At 45.7% G+C, this 23,114-nt stretch overlaps 1 protein-coding gene and 1 long non-coding RNA gene across 3 annotated transcripts; both read left to right on the top strand.

Moving 5' to 3' along the window:
- Window positions 1-2: 2 nt before the first annotated feature.
- On the top strand, window positions 3-12,170 carry TRNAU1AP (tRNA selenocysteine 1 associated protein 1). The gene is made up of 9 exons (XM_083627869.1): window positions 3-225; window positions 5,544-5,641; window positions 6,444-6,543; window positions 7,113-7,165; window positions 8,465-8,596; window positions 9,541-9,660; window positions 10,149-10,311; window positions 10,839-10,872; window positions 11,645-12,170. The coding sequence occupies exons 1-9, from the start codon at window positions 199-201 to the stop codon at window positions 11,776-11,778; spliced, it is 861 nt and encodes a 286-aa protein (XP_083483995.1). The 5' UTR covers window positions 3-198; the 3' UTR covers window positions 11,779-12,170.
- A 1,943-nt stretch (window positions 12,171-14,113) lies between these two features.
- Window positions 14,114-21,345, top strand: LOC310769135. 2 transcript variants are annotated; one of them, XR_014551422.1, is made up of 6 exons: window positions 14,114-15,457; window positions 17,755-17,842; window positions 18,164-18,346; window positions 19,610-19,676; window positions 20,037-20,119; window positions 21,252-21,345. It is a non-coding gene; the product is annotated as an uncharacterized lncRNA (long non-coding RNA). The 2 variants fall into 2 exon arrangements; XR_014551423.1 differs by having other exon boundaries at window positions 15,224-15,457; window positions 20,034-20,119.
- The last annotated feature ends 1,769 nt before the right edge of the window (window positions 21,346-23,114 follow it).

Genomic DNA, 23,114 nt, shown 5'->3' with positions numbered 1-23,114 from the left:
CCGCTCTAGCAGGAGGCGGCGGGGGGGAGGCCCGTGGCGCTGGAGGAAACGAGCGGGGGAGGGGGAGCCAGGCCGCGGCGTGAGGGGACCACCGCGAGGAAGAGGAGGAGGAGGAGGAAGAAGCGGCGGCGGGGCGGCTGAGCGGGGGCGGGCCTCCCCGTCGCCCCGGCCCAGGCGCCCAGGGACGGCGGGGGCAGCATGGCCGCCAGCCTCTGGATGGGAGACGTGAGTGAGCCAAGGGCCGCGGCGGCGGCGGCGGGGCGAAGTTTGGTGGGCGGCGGAGGGAGGTGACGGGCGGGCGGGCGACGCCCACCGCTGTCTGTGCCGCAGGGCGCGCTTCCCTCCCTTTCCCGCACCCTCCGCTGCAGTTTCCTCAGCCTTGCTTTCCATTGGATGCTCTTCGCGGGCAGAGCCTTCTTTGCGCCGTGGCCGTTCCCCCCGCCCCCCCCCCCGCGCGGCCTTTCCCCCCAGCGGACGTTTCCCCTGAATCTGCAGGCGGCTACAGAGGAGGCTGCGTAGTAGCCCCGCCGAAGATTAGGCCGTAATAAATGGTTTCGAGGCTCCTCGGTGGTATCTCAGCTCTGCTCAGAGTAGACCCGTGAAAGCCTGAGTTAACTCCTCCTGCCCGCGAATTTCAGCTGGTCCACTTGGGAGGGTGCAACCCTTTCTGCGGCTGCGGGGTGGGGGAATCGTTGTTTTCTCAGCATCGTCTTCACCTCAAGCTTTATAAGGTGCCACAAGGACACTAGTGCTGCCAGTGACGGATTTACATACAGTATAGGCTAAACAAGCTATAGCTTAGGGCCCCACTCTCCTGGGCCCCCCAGAAAAATTTAAAGGGGAAAAAACCTGGATGTACATTTCCAAAATATAAGATAAAAAACAAATAAAATAAAACCTACATACAGCAATAATAATAATAATAATAATAATAATAATAATAATAATAAATTTTATTTATATCCCGCCCTCCCCAGCCGAAGCTGGGCTCAGGGCGGCTAACAACAATCAAAATAATCCAACATTCTAAAAACATTCATTATAAAATTAATTAAAATCAAATTAAAATCAAATTGATGGCAACCATTAAGCAAAATTCTGTGCAGATTGCCAGAGGAGGGGGTCAGGCTGCGCCCTGACCAAAGGCCTGGTGGAACAGCTCTGTCTTGCAGGCCCTGCGGAAAGATGTCAGGTCCCGCAGGGCCCTAGTCTCTTGTGACAGAGCATTCCACCAGATTGGAGCCGCGGCCGAGAAAGCCCTGGCTCTAGTTGAGGCCAGCCTAACCTCTCTGTGGCCTGGGATCTTCAGGATGTTTTTATTTGCAGACCGTAAATTTCTCTGTGGGACATACCAGGAGAGGCGGTCCCGTAGGTACGAGGGTCCTAGGCCGTATAGGGCTTTAAAGGTTAAAACCAGCACCTTAAACCTGATCCTGTACTCCACCGGGAGCCAGTGCAGCTGGTATAGTACCGGATGAATATGATCTCGCAGCGAAGACCCCATAAGGAGTCTCGCCGCGGCATTCTGCACCCGCTGGAGTTTCTGGGTCAGTCTCAAGGGCAGCCCCACGTAGAGCGAGTTACAATAATCCAGTCTGGAGGTGACCGTTGCGTGGATCACAGTGGCTAGGTCAGGGCGAGAGAGATAAGGAGCCAACTGCTTAGCTTGGCGGAGATGAAAAAATGCCGCCTTTGTTATAGCTGTAATCTGCGCCTCCATAGAGAGGGAGGTATCGAAGATTACACCCAAATTATTAACGGATGATGCTGGCACTAATTGCGCCCCCGCAAGAGATGGGAGTTGCCCCCTCAATCCCATATCGCTCCGTCCCAGCCAGAGGACCTCTGTCTTCGAAGGATTTAACTTCAACCGACTCCCACGTAACCATCCAGCCACAGCCTCCAGACATCTGGTCAGTGTGTCTGGGGCCGAGTCAGGATGGCCATCCATCAACAGATAGAGTTGGGTGTCATCGGCATACTGATGGCAACCCAGCCCAAAACTCCGGACAAGCTGGGCGAGGGGGCGCATAAAGATGTTAAAAAGCATCGGGGAGAGAATCGCACCCTGAGGCACTCCACACACCAAGGAGTGGCGCGATGACAATTCCCCCCCAAGCGCCATCCTCTGTCCCCGACCAGAGAGAAACGAGCGCAGCCATTGGAGGACTATGCCCTGGATCCCCACGTCGGCAAGGCGGTGGTCTAGGAGTTCGTGATCGACCATGTCGAAGGCTGCTGACAGGTCTAGAAGAATCAGCAGCCCCAACCCGCCTCGATCCAGCTGCCTGCGGAGATCATCTGTTAGGGCGACCAGAGCCGTCTCGGTCCCATGACCAGCGCGGAAGCCGGACTGGAATGGATCGAGAGCCGATGTTTCATCCAGAAAGAAACCTACCAAGCTGTTCAGCAACCGCTCTCTCAATCACCTTACCCAGGAATAGAAGATTCGAAACTGGGCGGTAATTGGATAGATCTAAGGGATCTAATGATGTTTTCTTTAAGAGCGGACGCACCACTGCCTCCTTCAGTTCCCCTGGGAATATCCCGGTGCCAAGGGACAAATTGATGATATCACCCGGGGGGGGGCGCACCTCGTCTAGACACGCTCTAATCAGCCAAGACGGGCACGGGTCAAGAGGACAGGTGGTGGGCTTTCCAGCTCGGAGGAGTCTGTCCACATCGGCTGGGGATATCCGGTCAAAGTGGTCCAATACTGGACCCGAGGACAGTCGAGGGGCTCGTACCCCAAACCAACATAAAACGGAACAAAATAAAAATACATGTATACAGACCACCGTTCACGGTGGTACTACAAAGTAAAAAGTAAAAACCGCTTTAAAACACTTTAAAATATATAAATATGTAAAATATATATATAAAAAACAGTGTTGTGTAGGCTCCTATGATGTAAATAATGGGTCCTGCCTGCTCCCTAAAGTATCACTGGTTTGCTCCTTTCTATATATAGGGTGCCTACATTCTGCATGGACTGCTTGCATGGCAGCATGTGCAAATGGCTTTAGATACCTATTAGGTGCATAAATTACCATATAGCATATATTCAACACAAAAAAAAGCTGCAATTTGTTGTTGACAAAGGACAGCTGGACATATAAAGGGCCCCATTACCTTCAGTAGCTTAGGACCTCATCAAACCTAAATCCAGCCCTCGTGGTGCTTTAAGGTGATCTGTGGTCTTGCTCTGTGTTTGCAGTTCAGAAAGGTGCTCTCTGGCCTCTGCTGTTGGCTAGGAGAACAAGGGTAGCTGGTGGGGTTTGCGCTCCCTGTTGAACAGAAAAGAAATAATAGCAAAAAGTCCAGCCAGGTCACATCCATACACCAGAGGCTTACTTTTCAAGGCACATGCTGATTTTTGAATAGCTGCCACTTCCTCTGCTCATTTTTCTCCTGCTCCTGTGGATCAACTCCATTTTTCCCCTGCCCAACCCTGCAGCAGCCCACCCCCCAAGACAGAAAAGAGTGTGTGCACAAATGTGGGTTAAAGTCAGGATTCGGTGGAATTAATCTTGAAAAGCACATCAAATTGAATGGGAGAAAGAGCATCACTTTTTTCGACTTCCTCCTGCAGCTCTGTTAGCTTTTCAGGGGAGGAAAAAGTAAGCATCCTAATCACCTCGTGACTGAAGGGGCTGTGTGTGCCCCTGTCTGTAGGGTTTTGTGAGTTCCAAGGGCAACACTGCCTACAGGTGCCATGTTTGCCACCCCTGTGGTACAGTGAATTGTACAAGATTGTGTAAACTACTAGCCTAACATCCATAGGCTCCAAAGAATTGCATGCAATGTCATTTGTGTGTGTGTGTGTGGCAAAAATCAATTGCCAGGCCTTGCACTTGAAGAAGTTCAGCCATATGCCTCTGTATTCTGGTTGCTTGGAATCACAAGTCAGGAAAATGCTGTTTCACTCAGGTACTGTTTTGGGGATATCTATGGCATTTGGTTGGGACGCGGGTGGCGCTGTGGGTAAAACCTCAGCGCCTAGGACTTGCCGATCGCATGGTCAGCGGTTCGAATCCCCGCGGCAGGGTGAGCTCCCGTCGTTCGGTCCCTGCACCAGCCCACCTAGCAGTTTGAAAGCACCCCCGGGTGCAAGTAGATAAATAGGGACCGCTTACTAGCGGGAAGGTAAACGGCGTTTCCGTGTGCTGCTCTGGTGCCGGTTCCCCGGAGCGGCTTCGTCACGCTGCCCACGTGACCCGGAAGTGTCTGCGGACAGCGCTCTGGCTCCCGGCCTCTAGAGTGAGATGGGCGCACAACCCTAGAGTCTGTCAAGACTTTACCTTTACTTTATGGCATTTGGTTGGCCACTGTGAGAACTAGATACTGGATCAGATGGGTCATTTGTCTGATCTAGCAGAACATTTCTTTATTTTTTCAGTTAAAATGGATAAAAATGACTGGGTAAGAGTGGCAAACTAGGCTAGAAGACCCAGATTCAAGTCATCCACAAAACTTTTAAGGAATCTTGAGCCAGTAACTGCCTCGCAGGATTGTTGTGAGAATTAGAAAGGGCCTTGAGTTTTGTGGAAGACGTGGGGTAATAATTATGATGATGTTGATTAGATTTAGGGACTACCTAAAGGGAGGATTTTACATGGAAGTAGTGTTGAGCTGAGAATAATTTAGATCTACACGCACATGGAATATCTAGAGTTTACATGACGGACATCATTGTGGTTAGAAACCTCTGCACACTTAACTTTGGAGTGATTCCCACTGAACTCAGTGGGACTTACTTGAGTAAACATGCATAGGATGGCACTGTAACTCACTGCCAGAAGATGTGATGGCCTAGGCTTCAGTGGCTTTAAATGGGGATTGTTGCCTTCTTGGACTCTTGGTCTGATCCAGCAGGGCTCTTCATTTGTCTTTACGAGTAAGTGGTTCTTGGAATGGGGAGTGTAGGGTCCTTGCAGGTTTAGTGACATTCCTTCCTCTCCCAAATACCTTGCAAATCTTGTAACATCATGAATTGGCAAGTATGCCAATAAAAGCCCTAATATGTTCATACTGTTTTTCGTCTGCAGTGACACCGGCACTCCTGATGTTGCCGGACAAAAACTTGCATCTTCCCTGACCACCAGCCATGCTGGCTGGGGCTGATGGGAGTTGGAGTCCCAACATTGTATGGAAGGACATGCATTCCACATCCCTGTTGTAATATATGGACCAATTTGACCAGGAACCGTACAGATACCTTGTGCCTTCCATCAATGTACCGCTTTACTTTGTTTGCTTAGATTATAATCAAGTTTGCTGTGCTCTGAAGAGTGCAAAACTGCTGCAGGTTTACTACCCTCCCTGTTCCTAGCCATCTTGTGGCTCCCTGCATAGAGTTACTTGCTTCACACTTTAGCGCGCGTCATTCTGATAACAGGTGTACACATGCACACCTCTTTAGGCTCTGTTGCCTACAGGCCAGAAGGTGCCATTCGCCTTTTTAAAATGCTTCTTAATTTTGTACAGATCTTCCTTTATGGCTGCATTACCTTACTTTCTCTTTTTTTCTTTTCCCTCTGTAGCTGGAGCCGTACATGGACGAGAATTTCATTTCGAGAGCTTTTGCTACTATGGGAGAGCTAGTTCTGAGTGTAAAAATCATTCGGAATAGGTTGACAGGGTATTTATCTGTATTTTGTGTACTACTCACCTGGTATGCATGTTGGGGGTGGGGTGGGGTGTTTCACAATACATATACAGACAAAACCAGTGTTCCTGGAGTTAAGATCGGGATACAGATTGTTTGAAGAGATGTTTTGAGCTGCCCACCTCCTATTTGTCTATGGCCAAATGCTGCCACATAATTCATGAAGCCAAGAATGCCTTATTTTGACCTACTGTTCAGGGCAGAGGTAGGGAACCTGTAGCCCTCCAGGTGTTGTTGGATTCTAGCTCAGATCAGCCCCAGACAGCATGGATCACAACAGTTGTAGTCCAGCAGTCTATGTATGCCAGCACGTTTCCCACCCATGTGTGTGTCGTGTGTTCATGCATGAGAAAGAGATGGGTCACAAGTAATCAATAACATTGATTGAAAAAACCTTAAATCAGAACAATAACCACAAAACCTATTGAAACAGATATAGAATTTGACTGGTCATTAAATGCAAAGTTAGGATCGTACAGCTTCATAGTAAAAAAAAATGAAATGGCAGAAGATACTAAAATAGTACATCCCAGGTTATGACTTTAAGAATTTTGGTAAATAAAATATTTTTAATCTGGTGCTTAAATGAGTCTGGCACAAGTGCCTTCCTAACTTGTTCTGGAGAGGTTACTACACAAATAGCATGGCAGTATGAGAACACTATCCTATTGGTCATCAGTTGAAAGGTTCGTAGAAATGAAGCATAGCATTTTTCACAAGTCAGTTCGAAACACATGTCTTATTAATGTTTCCTTTCTTGTTTCTTCTTTTCCAGGATTCCAGCAGGCTATTGCTTTGTAGAATTTGCTGACTTGGCCACTGCAGAAAAATGTTTACATAAAATCAACGGGAAACCTCTTCCTGGTGCCACACCAGTAAGTAAATCACTGTAATTCTCTGCTGGGCACATTAATGGATGGTCAATTTAACTGGACACCCTTGGAAGAAAGAGTGTGCCCTTGTAATGAGAGCAGCCAGAAATCTCTCTCTGCCACTTTATGTCTTACTGCAGATATTATAATGGAGTAAGGAACGATTTGATCCTCCCACTTTGAAAGCATTTACATGGTAGACCAATGGATGTTAAAATGCTGCATGAAGGGAGATGATGAATATATTCCTAGAAGCTTAGCCCTTAAATTTGGTAGTCAAGATTAAGAGCTCATATAATCTCAGAGTGAGGTTTGGATGAATGTGTTTTATTTGTATTGTGCTTCTTTCTCTTTGTAACATTTCATGTTGTTCGGGGATTCTCAGTCTGCTGTAGGAAAGGCTGCCAAAATTTCCATATGATGACGCTCAGTTGCCTGATAACATGTATGTTGAAGCTGTGTTGAATATTTCCACAGTAGTGTGTGTGTGCCTTTTCCTAATGAGCTATAAACTAAATGTGGAGGGCATACCTGTACTCAATTTCTTTCTCTCTCTTTTTTAACTGTTTCAGACAAAGCGATTTAAATTAAACTATGCCACATACGGAAAGCAGCCTGACAACAGGTAAGTCAAATACTATGAAAACTTCTCAAATGTTTGCCAAAGCACCTGCACTGTCATTGTTGAAGGATGATAGTTTCCTGTTGTAAAGAGTTTCTAGAAATGTGTTGCTAACTCTGCAGTCCGTCTGTAGTAAAGGCCTGACAGACACCTGCATTTTCATCATTCGGTGATTGCATCACACAATGACTTGTATGTATGAAACAATCGGTCCAGATTAAGTGCTGCAAATAGATTCAGCCTCCATCGTTGGAGGCAATGTGTCTCTGAAAGCCAGTTGCTTGGAAGACCAAGTAAGGAAGGTGGTGTTGTGCTGAAGTCCTACTTGCAGGCTTCCGGTTGGCTACTGTGAGAACAGGATGCCGGGCTAGATGGGCCACTGGCTTGACCCACCAGCATCCAGGCTTTTCTTATGCTATTAATTGTGAGCATGGCTCACATGGGAGAGTGCAGGTAGTTAATGCATCCCTGCTGCTGTTCGGACTGTTACTACTTAGGAACATTCAAGCTTTACTGAGGTTGGGAGTAACAGGTGAAAGTGCTTGAAACAACACTTGTAAAAGTCAGGAGCCTGTGGGAAACAATCACATACTCATTTGTTTCTGCTTATTATGGGATATTTTGTGGCACAAGGCCTCATTGTACACATTGGGCTTAATTCTTTTTCTTTGGTTTTTTTTGGATCACTTTTTAAATAATATATTGCAATAAGTAATGCAAAACAAACACTAGCATATCAGTGGAATCAAAGCAGCATGGTCAAAATAAGAATTGTAATTAATAGTAAAAATCAGCCAGGTGAAAACATAATATTAGGCTAAATTCTGTCTTGCAAAGAATTCCTTAACAAATAAGATTTGCTTGGAAAGTATACCTGCTAAAAATGTATTAAATAATCATTAAATGTTTCATACAAACCTTAAAATAAGTAAAAACCGCTTTACTTATATGTATCTCTAAGAATTATAATCTTTTTTGCCACTGGACTAGTTTAATAATAATAATAATAAATTTATTATTTCTACCCTGCCCATCTGGCTGGGTTTCCCCAGCCACTCTGAGCGGCTTCCAACAGAAGGTTAAAAATACATAAAATGACTTGTTACTTAAGACAAGAAAATTTGAAAGTGGAGGCAAGCAGTTAAGTCAGTCACATCAAATGAATTTGCCAGCTTGCGCCCATCATTAGTTTTACAGAAAAATAAAAAGAGTGTCCCATGACTTCATTTTCCTAATGACCAATTCTTCATTAATGTTGTTGTATTATTACTATTCTCAAGCTGCTTTTATTTTCCTCTTTAGCCCAGAATATTCACTATTTGTAGGAGATCTGTCCCCTGATGTGGACGATGGGATGATATATGAATTCTTTGTAAAAGTGTACCCGTCATGTAGGGGTGGCAAAGTTGTTGTGGACCAGACGGGAGTTTCCAAGTAAGCTCTTCCCTTCTGCATTTGGTACTGAATGGAGGCGGGATGGGGAAAGTATCTAATGCAAAGAGGTTTTTACTGCCCATAAATTAGTAAAGAGGAATGGGATTCTGATTATTTTGCATTAAGTGCTCACATACTAACAAAGGGGAAGGGAAATAAACTTGTGTAAATATAAAAAATACTCATGTTTTATTTTACCTGGTTCATAAATGATGGTGTTAAGGCTTCTGTTTTGTGTGTGTTTTTAGTATATCACTACAAACTGTTCTGATTATGACATGTTTATTGGAGTGGCCTGAGAGACAGTTAAAATAATGTGTTTGTATCGCTTACTATGCACAAGCTGTTTCAGTCAGAAGCATTTAAGGTTAGATGAAGTCACACTGATATTTTTCCTGGATCAGCAGCTTAAGTGTAGGGCAGTCCCAGCTTATGCAAATACAAGAGCATTTAACAGCAATAACATGTAGATTGGGTGTGGTGAACCTTTGGCCCCCCTAGATGTTGTTGACCTACAACAGCAAACATGACAAATGGCCCAGGATGATGGCAGCTGTAGTTCAACGACATCTGGAGAGCCAAAGGTTCTCCACACCTGGTGTGGATGCAGTCCTAGTATCTGAAAGTTGCACCCACTCAGTGAATTTCTTGCCGTCTGAATCCAGCAGGTTTCAATCACTGAACTACCATGTCCACGAATCTTTCAAGATTGCTGTTTTAAAGAAGCTTTCTCCCTTCCTTTGCACACCCTGGGATCCCACTTCATGTTGAGGGAATTCCCAAGCTACTGAGCTGCTTGTGATAGCTGTCCATTTCTTCCCCCCACCTCCAGTTCTTTAGGACTGAGCCAGGCAGGTGAATTCTCTGTAAATCCTTCCTTTTTAAAGGTATTTTAAAGGGTGGTCCAGCTCCTTGATTCTGACTGAACCTTTGTCTTTTGCCAGAGGCTATGGTTTTGTGAAATTCTCAGATGAATTGGAACAGAAAAGAGCACTGATCGAGTGCCAGGGGGCTGTCGGCCTTGGTTCTAAACCGATACGCCTGAGCGTTGCCATACCAAAAGCGTAAGTATGCTGCCTTAACTATATGGATAGACAAGTGGAGAGGCTGATGTAATGGAACAGATTAGGGGGTGGGCTGAGAAAAAGGTAAGTTTGAGTAAAGGAGATATAGGCCTAATTAAAGAATGCAGAGCAAAGAGGAGCAGAGGATAGGAGAGAACTGGCAGGGTGAAGGTGAGAAAGAGGGACAGACAGGGCCTAAGGAGAGGATGGGTGCTGTTGGCAAGAGATGAAGAGGAAGCTGGGCTGCTGAGGAGGCTGGCTAAGAATGAGAAAGCCTGTAAGAGTTAGCAGTACAGAAGAGACAATGGGCTGAACCATTACAAATGGCCACTGGGTCAAGTGCAGTTATTGTAGCCCTAGAGAATATTGGGTTGTTTGTTTGTGTTCTGGTGTTGGAATCAAATCTATTTCAATAGATGTTCTTGTAGATTAAACTTCTTTTTACATACCCTGACATTTTTGTGATTCCCTCCCCCTTCTTCCCAAAGTAACCGGCTGAAGACAGTTGAGTACAACCAGATGTACAACTATAACTATAACCAGTACTACCAACAGTATCAGAACTACTATGCGCATTGGGGATATGATCAGAACACAGGCAGTTACAGCTACAGCTATCCACAGTACGGCTACACACAAAGCACCATGCAGGTAAGGGCTGCGCAAATTTGCAAGCTTGCTTATTTTTACATCAACGAGATCCTTGAGGCTGCAGTTGCATACCCACTAGGGAGTGAGCCCTTTTGCAACACAGTGGGGCATATTTCCAAGTGACATGCATAGAATTATGGAATTATTATTACGGAAGGTATGTGCAAAATAAATAACATGATTCCTTGTTTGAAGCAACTGTGGTTTATTAATGCCCAAAGCAGGTCAAACTAAATCACAGTTTGACCTGTGTTTGGACAAAACAAGCCACAGTTTAAATGAAGAAGCAGGTGGCTCTGATTTCTTCCTGGCACATGCCAGGAGGGAGTGCTCAAGCCAGACCAAAAAACATCAGAGCAAACTGAAAACAGAATTCAAAAACAGTAAAACAAACTGTTTCAGCAGGTGAAGACCTGTATAAACCAAGTGAGCTAAGCAAATCTCCCAGGGAAATACGGTCTGTGGTGTTAGGCATGCTTAAAAAAATATTCTGGTTCCCTAACTATTTGTCATTCTCCCTGTTGCAGAACTATGAAGAGGTTGGTGAAGATGCATTAGAAGGTAAGTTTGCCTATTGCAATTCTCTGTTAGAAATCAGCATCTGATTCTAAATTTTCTGCAGGCTGCATCAGGAGAAAGATCTTTTGTTTCTATTTTGGTGTGATTATGTACCACTTTACCTACAGTTCACCTAAAAGTTCTGCTGTGCAAAATAAGAGTGTTAAAAGTGACTTGCTAGTTTTGAGAAGTTTGGGAAAGACAGTTTTTCAAATTCTGACAGGCCAATGGAATAAGGCCTTCCATGTCATCCAGTCAAGGAAATTATTGTTACTGGCTGCAAAGCAAAACAGGATTATAAAACCACAGTTTGAAGTTAGTTTAGTATCTTGATTTGTTCCAGAGCTGGTAATCACAGATTTCTGTTCAGACAAAATTGGAAACTGGATAATTACAGACTTCCTGGCTTAATCATAGCTCTTGTGGAGGGATGAGCAAAGGGGCTGTGTATACAGCAAAAATGCTCATTCATTCATATTTTGGGTTATGATCTTCCGAACCAACTTGGTTTCCAGGTCTTAATTTGAGCAATTCACCTTGCTTTCACCTGAGACTCACTCATGTGACTTTTAGAAGCCATCTGAAGGCAGCCCTGTTTAGGGAAAGTTTTTAATCTTTGATGTTTTATCGTGTTTTTAATGTTCTGTTGGGAGCTGCCTGGAGTGGCTGGGGAAACCCAGCCAGATGGGCAGGGTACAAATATATTATTATTATTATTATTATTATTATTATTATTATTATTATTATTATTATTTAGGCTTCCTTCCTTTTTCAGATCCAATGCCCCAGATGGATGTGGGAGAAGCGAACAAACAGTTCATGGAACAGAGCGAAGAACTCTATGATGCCTTGATAGAATGTCATTGGCAGCCTTTGGACAGTGTCTCTTCAGAGATTCAAGCCATGTAGTTGCCTTGCTAAACACGGCGTCTCTGAGCAACATGCCAGCGTGCCCTGGACTCTAGCCAAGCACACGAAGCCTGCAGCTGGGTTGCCCCCTCTTTTCCTCCAGATCGCTGACTCAGAAGAGTACAGAGGAGGGCTTGCAGCAGTTTCTGTATGTGCTGAGCCGGCAGAGGAGCATTTGTGGTCAAATCTATTCATGATGAAAATAGAACTCAGACACTTAGGTTTTTTTCCTTTCCTTTCTTTCTTTCTTTTTTTTGGGGGGGGGGAGGCGCGTCTTGAGACAGACTTGTTAATCCTTGTCAAGGAGTTGTAATTTATAAACTTTTAAAAACAAGATGGTATGGTGGGAAAAAATTTACTTCCATGTACAATAAAAAGTATCTTTTACACAAGAGGCAGGTTTTGGTGTTCTCCACTGTGGTGCAAACAGGACTAGGAGTCACCAGAGGTTATTATGGGTATGTCCTGAGATGGTCATTCTTCTCCTGTCCTGAGAGATTCCCCCTAGAAGTGACTGCAGTGAAACTTTGCTATCTGAGGACAAATTCTTCTTTTTTTAATTCAGGGGTGTTGGCAGATTTTAGCAAACCTGGTTATTTTCAGAGTCGGTTTCAACCTGTTTTAACCTACAACACCATCTTTTGTCAGAAGTTCCTGCTTCAGGCTGCATTGGGAAGTGTCTGAGCTGATGAGTGAGACTTGAATGTACAGTCATTGTTGGCCAGTCTTGCACGTTATTACTGTACCAATTAGAGCAGTCTTTGCTAACCTGGTGCTCTCCAGACGTTGTTGGACCAGGAACTCCAGTCCTGCAACATCTGGAGGGCCACAGGTTCCCCATCTCCAGAGTAGACAGTATTGAGCTAGGTGGGCTAGTCGCCTGCGGTTTCCTCTGTTTCCTGTGATATTAGTAATGCCAAGGCCAAATACAAATATATGTATTGATTGGTAGTAGGTAACAGAACAGACAAAAAAGTTCCATGCTTCAGTGATATGGGACCCTGTGGCCCTCCAGATGTTGTTGGACTATTTGCTGGTGTCGATGGGAGTCCATCAACTTCCAGAAGGCCATAAGTTCCATATTCCTGCTTTAATTTATGGAATTCAGTGACCCAAGTTGTGGTGAGGGCCATAGACTTAGGCCCCACCTCCACATACATTTAAACCACTTTAAACAAGCTTCGTCCCCACCCCGAAAAAAATCATTGGAATTGTACTTTGTTAAAGGTCCAGAGAGTTGTTAGGAGACCCCTTTTTGCTCCACAGAACTGCAATTGCCGAAGTTCACTGGGAAGAGGGATTGACTGTTAAACTACTTTGGAAATTGTAGCTCTGTGGCAGGGTCTCCTAACAACTCTTTGCGGATAGAGCCTGCTGCCTAAGAGCAGCCCTCCAGCAGTTAGGTTTTAGGTTAGGCTGAAAGTAGTACCGTATTTTTCACCCTATAGGACGCACTTTTCCCCTCCAAAAAATGAAGGGGAAATGTGTGTGCATCCTATGGGGCAAATGCAGGCTTTCGCTGAAGCCTGGAGAACGAGGGGGGTCGGTGTGCACCGACCCCTCTCGCTCTCCAGGCTTCAGGAAGCTATCCGCTAGCCGTGGGAGACGCAGCTCTCCCACGGCTAGCGGAGAGCTTGCTGGCACCCAGAAGCTTGGGGCGCGCTGGGCTCAGCACGCCCCAAGCTTCGGGCTTCGTGCAGCGCTCCGCTAGCCGTGGTAGAGCCGCACAGCTCTCCCAAGGCTAGCGGAGAGCTTGCCGCCACCCAGAAGCTTGGGGTGCGCTGGGCTTAGCACGCCCCAAGCTTCGGGCTTCCCCTGCCCCAGCCCCGCACCTGGGGGGGGGGAATAAAAAAAAATTCTTTATTTTCCCCCAAAAAAACTAGGTGCGTCCTATGGGGCGCAAAATACAGTAACTGGCTCAAGGGTCATGTGAGTTTGAGAGAATGCCTCTTCTGGAAAAGAGCCCTTCTGGGACAGATATCTACACACAATTCCCCCACCCCTGAATTGTTTGCTCTATTGACAGCAAATTTGTGCTGATTCATTAATCAACAAAAGTTCCTGTGATTAATTGGCGTAAGATGGCAACCCTAAACATGCACTGTCCTTACTGGAAATAAGGCCCATTAGGCACAATTGTAAGTCTTACTCTGAGTAGACTCACTGAAATGCATGGACATGACTAACTTAGGTCCATTAACTTCAAGAGGGTCTGCTCTGAGCTTAGGTGGGGAAAACCAAGTGGTACTTGCTTCTTCTGCATAAACATGCTTAGGATTGTGCCCTAAGATGACTTCCATTGAGTGACATTTCATGCTTTAAATGTGGAGTAAATCTCACTACCGCTAACAGGTACCACTTAGGGTTGGAGAAGGGCTGTGGCCCATTGTTGGAGCACCTGCTTTGCTTGGAGCAAGTTTCCAAGTTCAGACTTTGGCAACTCCACTTAAAAGGCTGAATCCCTGGAGATCTGCTGCAGGTTCTGTAAGAGCAGATGTGGGGAAACTTTGGCCTGCTGGATGTTGCTAAACTACGACTCCCACCAACACCAGCAAGCATGGCCAATGGATAGGGATGATGGGAGTTGCAGTTCAGCAAGGTCTGGAGGGCCAAAGGTTTCTCACATCTGTGTTAAGAGAGTACTGGGTTTGACGGAACAGCCTTAATGTTCTAGCAGGCCATGTTTGAATTAGGCCATAAGGTGTTACCAGAGGGATTGCAGCTGAGTGTTAAACAGAGGAAGCTGCCTTATACGGAGACAGACAAATGGTCCATCTAGCTCAGCATTGTTTACACTGACAGGCAGCAGCTCTTTGTATCAGGTGGAGTCACTGCCAGCCCTGTGTGGATTAAACCTGGGATCTTCTGCATGCAGAAGAGATATCCCAGTATCCTCTTCTAAAAACAGCCACAAAGAATGCTGGTAAGCCAAACCCGATGCAATTGTTCTGTGCAGGGCCTTGGGTTTCTGCCTCAATACACTGCTCTGCCACTTTGCTATGGCCCTTAAAACACCAGTTTTGGCTGCAGAAGGTCCCAGCTTAAGTCTCTAACATTTCCAGGTAGGCTTGAGAGAAACTCCTTGCCTGAAACCTTGGAGAGCTGCTGCGAGGTGGCCCAGCCTAGGGACGGGGATCCTGGTGCCTTCCAGATGTTGTTGGACCCCAACTTCCATCTGCCCCTGTCAGCCATAGCTAATGGTCAAAGCTGATGGGAGTTGTAGTCCCAACAAAAGGGGTCTTGGCGACCCCTAGTCTAGAGAAACCACTGAGCGAATGGTTTGACTGGCTATATAAGGCAGCTCTCCCTGTTCCTCTTCCTCCAGCAAATCTTGTGAGGAAAATAGGCAAGAAAAAATGAATGCACCAAAGTTCTCAAGGCAGGGCTTTTGTTCGTGCTAATGTCTGTTACCACGCGGCAAGAGAACATTGGCCTGGTGCGTTTGTTGTGCCTGACTTGAGATTTTTGTGTCCACAGAGGCGGAAGACGAAAGAAGAACGGCCTTTAAAAAGGCAGCTGCTCAATAAAACTACATTTCCCAAGAGCCTTTGCGACACCGTTTTTCAAAGGAGCCAATTGGAGACAGCCTTGGTGCGCCGAAGCTATAAAAGGCCGTGCCGGAGGGGTGTTCTTTCTTTCTCCCACCCCCTTCCGTTAGCATGTGGTTCGATGGACGCAGGTTAGTAGTTTTCTTTTACCTAAAAAGGGGGGGTTGCTATGCAATCGGTCGCCATCCTCCTCCGTTTGGGGGGTGATTCCTATTTGGACTATTGATAGCGCTGCTGGAGGTTTTGTGCTGCCTATTTCGGAGTGGATTTTGATAGCCAGCCCAGGGACACGATTGCCAGGCGTGGTTTTTGAGCAGCTGCAATATTGGCGGCTCCCTGCGGCCGCCACCCGCGTAAGAATTCCTGCACCCGGTGCCTGGCGTGGGTTGGAGATTATGCGGGAAAGGGAGTCGCGTTTGTCCCTTGTCTGCTTTGTTGTAGCCTTAGGATCGGAAGCCCGAAAGGGCGCCGTTGTTGGGGCGCACCCCATCCAAGCTTAAAACGGTCCAGAGATGCATTAAAAGCTCATCAACTATTTAAAGCAGTATCATACTGAAAGAGATATGTACGTTACCTTGAGCTCCTTTGAGAAGGTAGGAAACAAATGCAATAAATAAATAGAAATAATATACTACTTTAAGCCCCCCTCCCCCTCCCGGATTGGTTTAACAAGCAATCCAGAATTACCTGGGAGGTGGGGAGTTGTATCTCTGCAAGGGGAATATGGTCCTTTAACAACCCTCAAGCGCCCTCAACAAACTACAGTTCCCAGGATTCTTTGGGGGAAGCCGTGGCAGTTCAATGTGGTCTATTGCCTCTTGAAATGTATAGTGCAGTTGGAGCCTAAAATCTGGCATTTAAGGGGCGAGATTTCTGCATTGCCAGGGGGGTTGGACTAGATGACCCTCGTGGTCCCTACCAAATCTACAGTTTTCTGATTCTCTTATTCTAGTCCATAAGCTTGTAGCTGTATTTATTTTGAATGTTTGTTACAATGCACACGGTGGAACTGGAGGTGGCGTACGTTGTTTAGAGCCTAGTGCAGTCTGCTCTTGAGATGATCAGAGGCCTTTCCCAATATGCACCTGCTTCTTTTGGCAGGAGATGCTGAAGATTGAACTAGGCAAATGGCAGTAGCTGCCTGGGGCAGCATGCATTCTACATGCAAAAGATGACAGGTTCAATCCTTTGCATCTCTGGGTGTGGGTGTGTGTGTATATGTGTGTGTGTGTGTATAAGACCCCATTCTGAAACCCCGCAGAGCAGCTGTGTTGTCTGTGTAATAAGCAGTGCTGAGCTAGGTGAGCTAGAACTATTAATCACTCCGCACCTTTAATGAGCTACAATTCTCAGGATTCATCGAGGGAAGCCATGTTTAAGGTCATGGTCCTGCTTTGAATGCATAGAGCAGATGAGGCCTTTGTTCCTTAAGGCTGCAGATCCTGGGTCTAAAGATTTATATCGTACTGCAGCATCTGGAAATTCCGATAGAGCAGCTTAAGATGTGCTGTGGTTCTATCCAAGCCCATGCTTGCATTTTGCCCTCTCTCCCTTGCGTCCCCCAACCTTATTTTGCTTTTACTGTATTTTTATTTTGGCTCCTGTCGTTTTGAGTTGGGAAGCTGATCCATAAATGCAGTAGTCTTGTGGGCGGGGAGAGAGAGACTATTTTTCACTGTCTCCCAATTTGCACTGCTTAAATTGTGTGTCAGGGTAACTATTCTGTAGCTACACAGCCATGCTGCCCAACATTGATAGGCAAGTGGGGGGGGGGGTGAACTTTTCAGTATTCCTGTTTTCTCCACCAAGAATTGCTAGTTTAGTCACACGCACACACTTCTTTGCTGCCTACTATTCTGCAGTGCTGCCAGCTTCTTTTTAAGTTGCAGTTTTGCCATTGCATGGAAATGAACAATATTGCCAGCTCATTGCTGCAGACCACCTTGCTGCCAAGGCATAGTGACAGGGAAAACCCAAGCTGTTGATGCTCTTTTACTTTATAGTAACCTGTTTTTAGATTTGCCATGAGAGTGTCTTTAAACCTCTTTCGTTGTCCACCAGCATTTCGCTTTCCATTCCTAAGTTGGGAATAGAGTAGATGTTTTGGTCGGTGGTAATCAGGCACCCAAACAACATGGCCAGTCCAACGAAGTTGATGTTGAAGAACCATTGGTGGACTATGGCCTGGCTGACCAGGGTTCAGATCCCTGTTTGGCCCTGAAGCTCACTGGCTGACTTTGGGCTGGTCACTGCCTCTCCGCCTAACCTGCCTCGCAGGGTTGTTGTGGGGATTGAGGGGGGGGAACCATTTATGCCACCTTGAAAAAGGTGGGGGTATAAATGCAATAAATGAATAAGTATTGGGTGCCCAAGGTGGTATTTCTGCAGTTTTTCCTTGTGACCTCATGCTGCTTGTTTTCTGTTTCAGACACGAATGCAGGGCACTGCAGAAAAGACCAGAAATGGTTTGCAGATTGGACTGGCCTTACTGTCTTGCTGCGCTGAGAATAAAGCAGGTATCACAACACTGAGCCATGCCACGGGCTACTGTTTGGGGCAACTGGAGAAGTGCATGCTTGGCTGGCTTTGCTTTAGCCCAGCTTTTCCACCCTGCTGCCTTCCAGATGTTAAATTACAGCTGCTATCCTCCCTGATCATGACCCATGTTGTAGGGGGCTGTTGGGAGTTCTAGTCCCAAACAACTGGACGGCACCAGGTTGGGAGCACCGCTTCGCTCAGGGATGTCTCCTGGAAAACTTGCATCAGTAAAATGTGCAGTGTATAAAACAATGCTGTTGACAAGATAACAGTAGCAATTTCCCCTTTTGTCTTTGCAGATGACCTGACCAGCAGGCTGACTGTTCTGATGGCGAGTCTAAACAGGAGCATGCCTTCATTTCCAGTAGGCTAAGTTGGCCCCCACCTTTCGCTGCTCTGTCAATACAGGAAGCCCACAACTTATTGGAGGATTGCGCCTAAAGCCAATATCACATATAGTCCAGCACACATTGGGTTCCATGGTGCGTAGGATTGCCAAAATCTCCCCCCCCCCCCCCGATTTTTGTGTGCCCCCCTTTTTTTGCCAAGCGCTTAAGCCAGTGGTGGCCAAACTTGGCCCTCCCGCTGTTTTTGGACTGCAACTCCCATCATCCCTAGCTAACAGGAGCAGTGGTCAGAGATGATGGGAATTGTAGTCCCAAAGCAGCTGGAGGGCCAAGTTTGGCCACCACTGGCTTAAGCTAAATGGCATGCAAGTTGCAGGCTTACTGTATTATATCTTGCTTGTGGAGCTTCTTGAGTTGGCTTGGTTGATGGCTGGAGCAGGGGAGGAGTTTGGTGCAATTTCACCAAACTTCTCCTCTGGAACTAGATGGATGAGTACCCGCTCATGGCCCTATCGAAGCTGTGTCTGCCTCATGTGGCTGATGGAGTCAAAAAGGTGCCAAAAGTAACATTTTTTCCTTGACGGTCGCTGTTCAGTTTCTTCCCTTATAACTGCCCAGCAACACTTTCAGGAAAATACATATTTGTCATGGTGCTGGAGGGTTGCTGCATTGTGAAATTCGTTAGCTATGAATCCAAGAAGAGCGATTCCTTTTTAGATAATGTGACAAACATTCTGCAGTGCAGAGCCAAGGTGATGGTGTGGTTAGAGCAGCCTTCCCCAAGCTGGTGCCCTCCAGATGGACTAGGAACATAAGAAGCTGCTTTATATGGAGTCAGACCCCTGGTCCATCTGGCTTAGTATTATCTGTGTTGACCAGCATAGGCTGTGCCACTGATCTCTGCAAACTGAGAATTGAGATAAGTTGCAGACCTAGAAAGAACATAATGGGTGTTTTTTACTTAAATTGCCCATGCCTTAATTTCAGACTAAAAAGATTGGTACGTGAACAAAGCTAAAGCACACATGTGTATATCTAACTCAAGGAAGAAACGTGCAAATATTTTCTGCTGCAGTGGGACACTAATTTCTTTCAGCCTTTTAAGAATGAAAATTAAGAATGACATTGACCCTTCCAGAATTATTACTGTAATACTGATGATTTCCATAGCACTGCCAATATGCATGGTGCTCTGCAAAGTACAAGCTTACAGTAAGACAGCCTTTGTGGCTTTTAGATGTTCTAGTTTACAACATTCGTCAGCCCCAGACACCATAGCCATAACTGGAGGGCACTGGTTTGGCAAGGTGGCTGTATAAAGAAGAGTATGTTTATATAAACAAAAGCATTGGGAATGCTTCTCCCATCTCATCTCTGCTCTCCATATCCCTTTTAAAGGAATGAGAAGATGGAACGGCATTGGAAGTGTCTTCTCATGGAAGTCTGTGAACTTTGAAGCACCCAGGTAATAAATAAAATAAAGCGCTTGCTGGTCCAGTCTTTCTTGCCAGGGGTTTGAACGTTGTGTTGTAATTCTGTAGTATCCTTATCCATTCAACTTTGTTCTTCTGCTGAGTAAGTGGGCTGCATGTTAAACCAAGAGCTATGGCTTAGCAAATAGCCACAGGATCTCCAACAACATGCAAGAACAAAATGGAAGAGACTTTGGCTTCTCAGGCTTTGTTAGCTGCAGATGTCACTCGACTCTCCTACACAGCTGCTTTCTGGGTGGCATGAACATATATTTTGGTTTAAAAATAATAATAACTACTTTAACCTTTTATATGTTGTTTATTCAAATATTGAGTGTCTCATTATTCAGCAGAGATCATCTGGAACCATTCAGTTCCTAAAAGGGATGTTCTTGTTGTGGTGTGACTCAGCCAGGTTAGCAGCCAATCCTTCAAGGTATTGTATACTTTTTGCTTCTGGTCGTTCGTTGATTTTTATATATTTATAAAATGTAAAGAAGGCCTGAGGTGAATTATTGCAGCTGCCTGTAGCCTCCCTATCCCTTTCCCATCAGATCTGAATACCGATCTTATGGTCAAAAAGGAGGGAAATTAAAATATAAGTTGGCCCTAGTATCTTTGCTGGGACAAATCCTGCAGTGAACTGGGCTGGCTTAAAACAATTTGTTTTGGAGTCCTCAGAATCTCTCAACTGTGCTGGTCCCACAGAAGGATACCCAGCAGCTGCCAGTTGTCTTTAATTTATTTCCTATTTTCCTACTTCAGTGGGTGGTCATCACTTTATCCTCAGAGCACGCCTTTGGAGTAGGCTAGTCTGAGGGCTAGTGGCCGATCTTTTTCACGTTTTGAACTTGAGAGCTTTGTTTAGACCAGGCATGTCCAACTCCAAAGAGACTGCAATCTACTCCTAGTATAAAAAAACTGGCAGTGATCTACCCAAGGTGGCAACTGCCCAGAGTTGTTGAGCTTTTGTGGGGGGGGGGCAGAGTCATTGAACTTTCTTTGGGTGGAGAACAGAGTTTTTGAGGGGTTTTTGTTTGTTTGTTTTGTTTTTTGTTTTTTTGAGGGGGGAGCAGAGCAGCTGCTTTATTGTGATCACTTTCTGTCATCCTGTGATCTACCTGGGCCACCACAGCGATCTACCAGTAGATAGCAACCTACCCGTTCGACATCCCTGGTTTAGACAAGTGAGCAGGGGAAGAAATCATGTCCTATTTTGATTTGCTTCTTTTGGTGCAGCCATGCCTGTACCACAAAGTCAATAAAAGGATTGCAAGGGGGGAGGTGCATGCCTTTGATAAATCATTTAATGCAAATGTATGTTGTCCTAGGACTCCAGGTTGGACTACAATTCCCATCATTGGCTGTGCTGGCTGGGGCTGATGGGAAGTGTAGTCCCACTCAAGAGTAAGCCCCCTTGAACCTAATGGGACTTGGTTCTGATCACACATCATGATTCAGGATTGCATTGCAAGTTTTCCAGATATATGGCAGGAGTGATGGGAGTGTTACTACTACTACTACTACTACTACTACTACTACTACTACTATTGCCATTTTTATTATAGGACTGGAGATGCAGTGTGCTGAGCTTCCATTCTCCTCCTGAAGAGCATTCCCATGTGGAACAGGCAGGTGCAAAGGCGCCTCCAGCAATGTAAGTGCCTATTAACACAACAGTAGAAAGGGAGCTTGGTCTTTTGTTAACAACAGTTCATTGATGGATCTGTTTTAGGCAGGGGTCAGCAAACTTTTTTAGCAGGGGGCTGGTCCACTGTCCCTCAGGCCTTGTGGGAGGCCAGACCATATTTTGAAGGAAAAAAATGAATTCCTATGCCCCACAAATAACCCAGATGCATTTTAAATAATAGGACACATTCTATTCATGTAAAAACACGCTGATTCACAGGCCGGATTTAGAAGGCAATTGGGCCAGATCCGGCCCCCATGCCTTAGGTTGCCTACCCACGGTTTTAGGCAATGTGTGGTCGACAGCCACCTTGCAACAGCTTGGGAAGCGCGTGTTTGGTCACAAGTGTGGAGTGCAGCAGCAGCACCTCCTCTGCCTGGTCTGTGATGACTCAATTTTTCTAATGGTGACGGCTGGATGAATCCTGCGGATATGGGGCTGAGACCAAGCAGATAGCATTGGCGGGGTTCTTTTCCAAAGGGCAAAGTCCTTTGGTCTGTTTGCTTCCTAGCTGTTGCAAGTGGCGTTTTGGGAGTGGTGCTCCAAATTCCCTTGGACCTGTTAAGTTTAGTTATTGGTTGGCTTTTTATTGTGGAGTGGAAGAATATGGCAACAGTAGCAGAGATGGGATGCCATCCTCCCAACTATCCAGTAGCCACTTTGAACCCATATGCAACCTAGATTTGCAAGTAATAATATTTTAATTATTATCACCTAGTTTGTACTGTAGAACTGGTGATATGCTTGTTTCCACTTAGAACTTCCCAAGTGTTCTGTGATGTGGATTCTCATCTTTATAGAGGTTTAAATAACAGCACACTTTTTAAAAAAAAAATACTCCACAAATTAATAAACTTTCTCTTCTTTTAGGTCTTCAAAGACTTCCTTCAAGAGCCCTGGAGAAGTAGTATCGTAAGCAGAGAAGTTTCTTGAGATTCTCCGTAATTGAAGTGGTTGTTTTTCTGTAATTGTGGAATTAAAGGAATTGTGTTTCATACAATAAAAAGTGTGTGCTTGTTGTTTTTTGCCACCTCCTTTGCAAAGTTTAAGCTGGCTTATTCCCAAGAACCATAGTTAAGGTTTACCATACTTTTGGCTGGGTTTGTGTGACATGGGAAGCTGTGGTTAATCAAAAATACAAGCAAAAGTTTCTCGACTGTTTGCAGCAGCGCCAGGACTGGGAATGCTCAGGGGGGAGGCTAGATGTAACTTTCTCATGGTGTGTGAGATTTGTGTAATGGACCTTGTACCTTGGTTTTAACAAGGTCCTCATCTGCAGTATACACTTTGATACAGTCATGGCTTCCCCTAAGAATCCCAGGAGCTGTACTTTGTTAAACTCTCCCCTTGCAGAGCTTGCAATCCTTGGAGATGCCTGGGATGCATTGACTTTAAAATCACTCTGGGAACTGCAGCTCTGTGTGGGGAAATAGAGGTCCCTTGACAACACTAGGCACCCTTAAGAGTATATCACCTGTGGGACGAACAGCGTCCTTACAGTGGAGATGCCTTACATTCTCCAAAGGTAGCTCAATCCTACCCAGCAACTGCACACAAAACTGCGCTTTGGAACAGATGATACCCTACTTCTCAAATAAGACTTTAAAAAACCCCATAAAAGCTCCAGTTAACGGGCAGAGTAAAATGAGAGCGTTTTTCTCTACGCCTTCTGACCCTGAAGCGTCTCAACATACAGAGTTGGGGAACAAGGAGTTTCTTAATCTATGTTGCTGAGTCTGCA

This window comes from Podarcis filfolensis, assembly GCF_964270895.1.
Source record: "Podarcis filfolensis genome assembly, chromosome: 8".
Taxonomy (NCBI): domain Eukaryota; kingdom Metazoa; phylum Chordata; class Lepidosauria; order Squamata; family Lacertidae; genus Podarcis; species Podarcis filfolensis.
The sequence above is the reverse complement of the archived record's forward strand: the minus strand, read 5'-3'. Positions and strand labels throughout refer to the sequence as shown.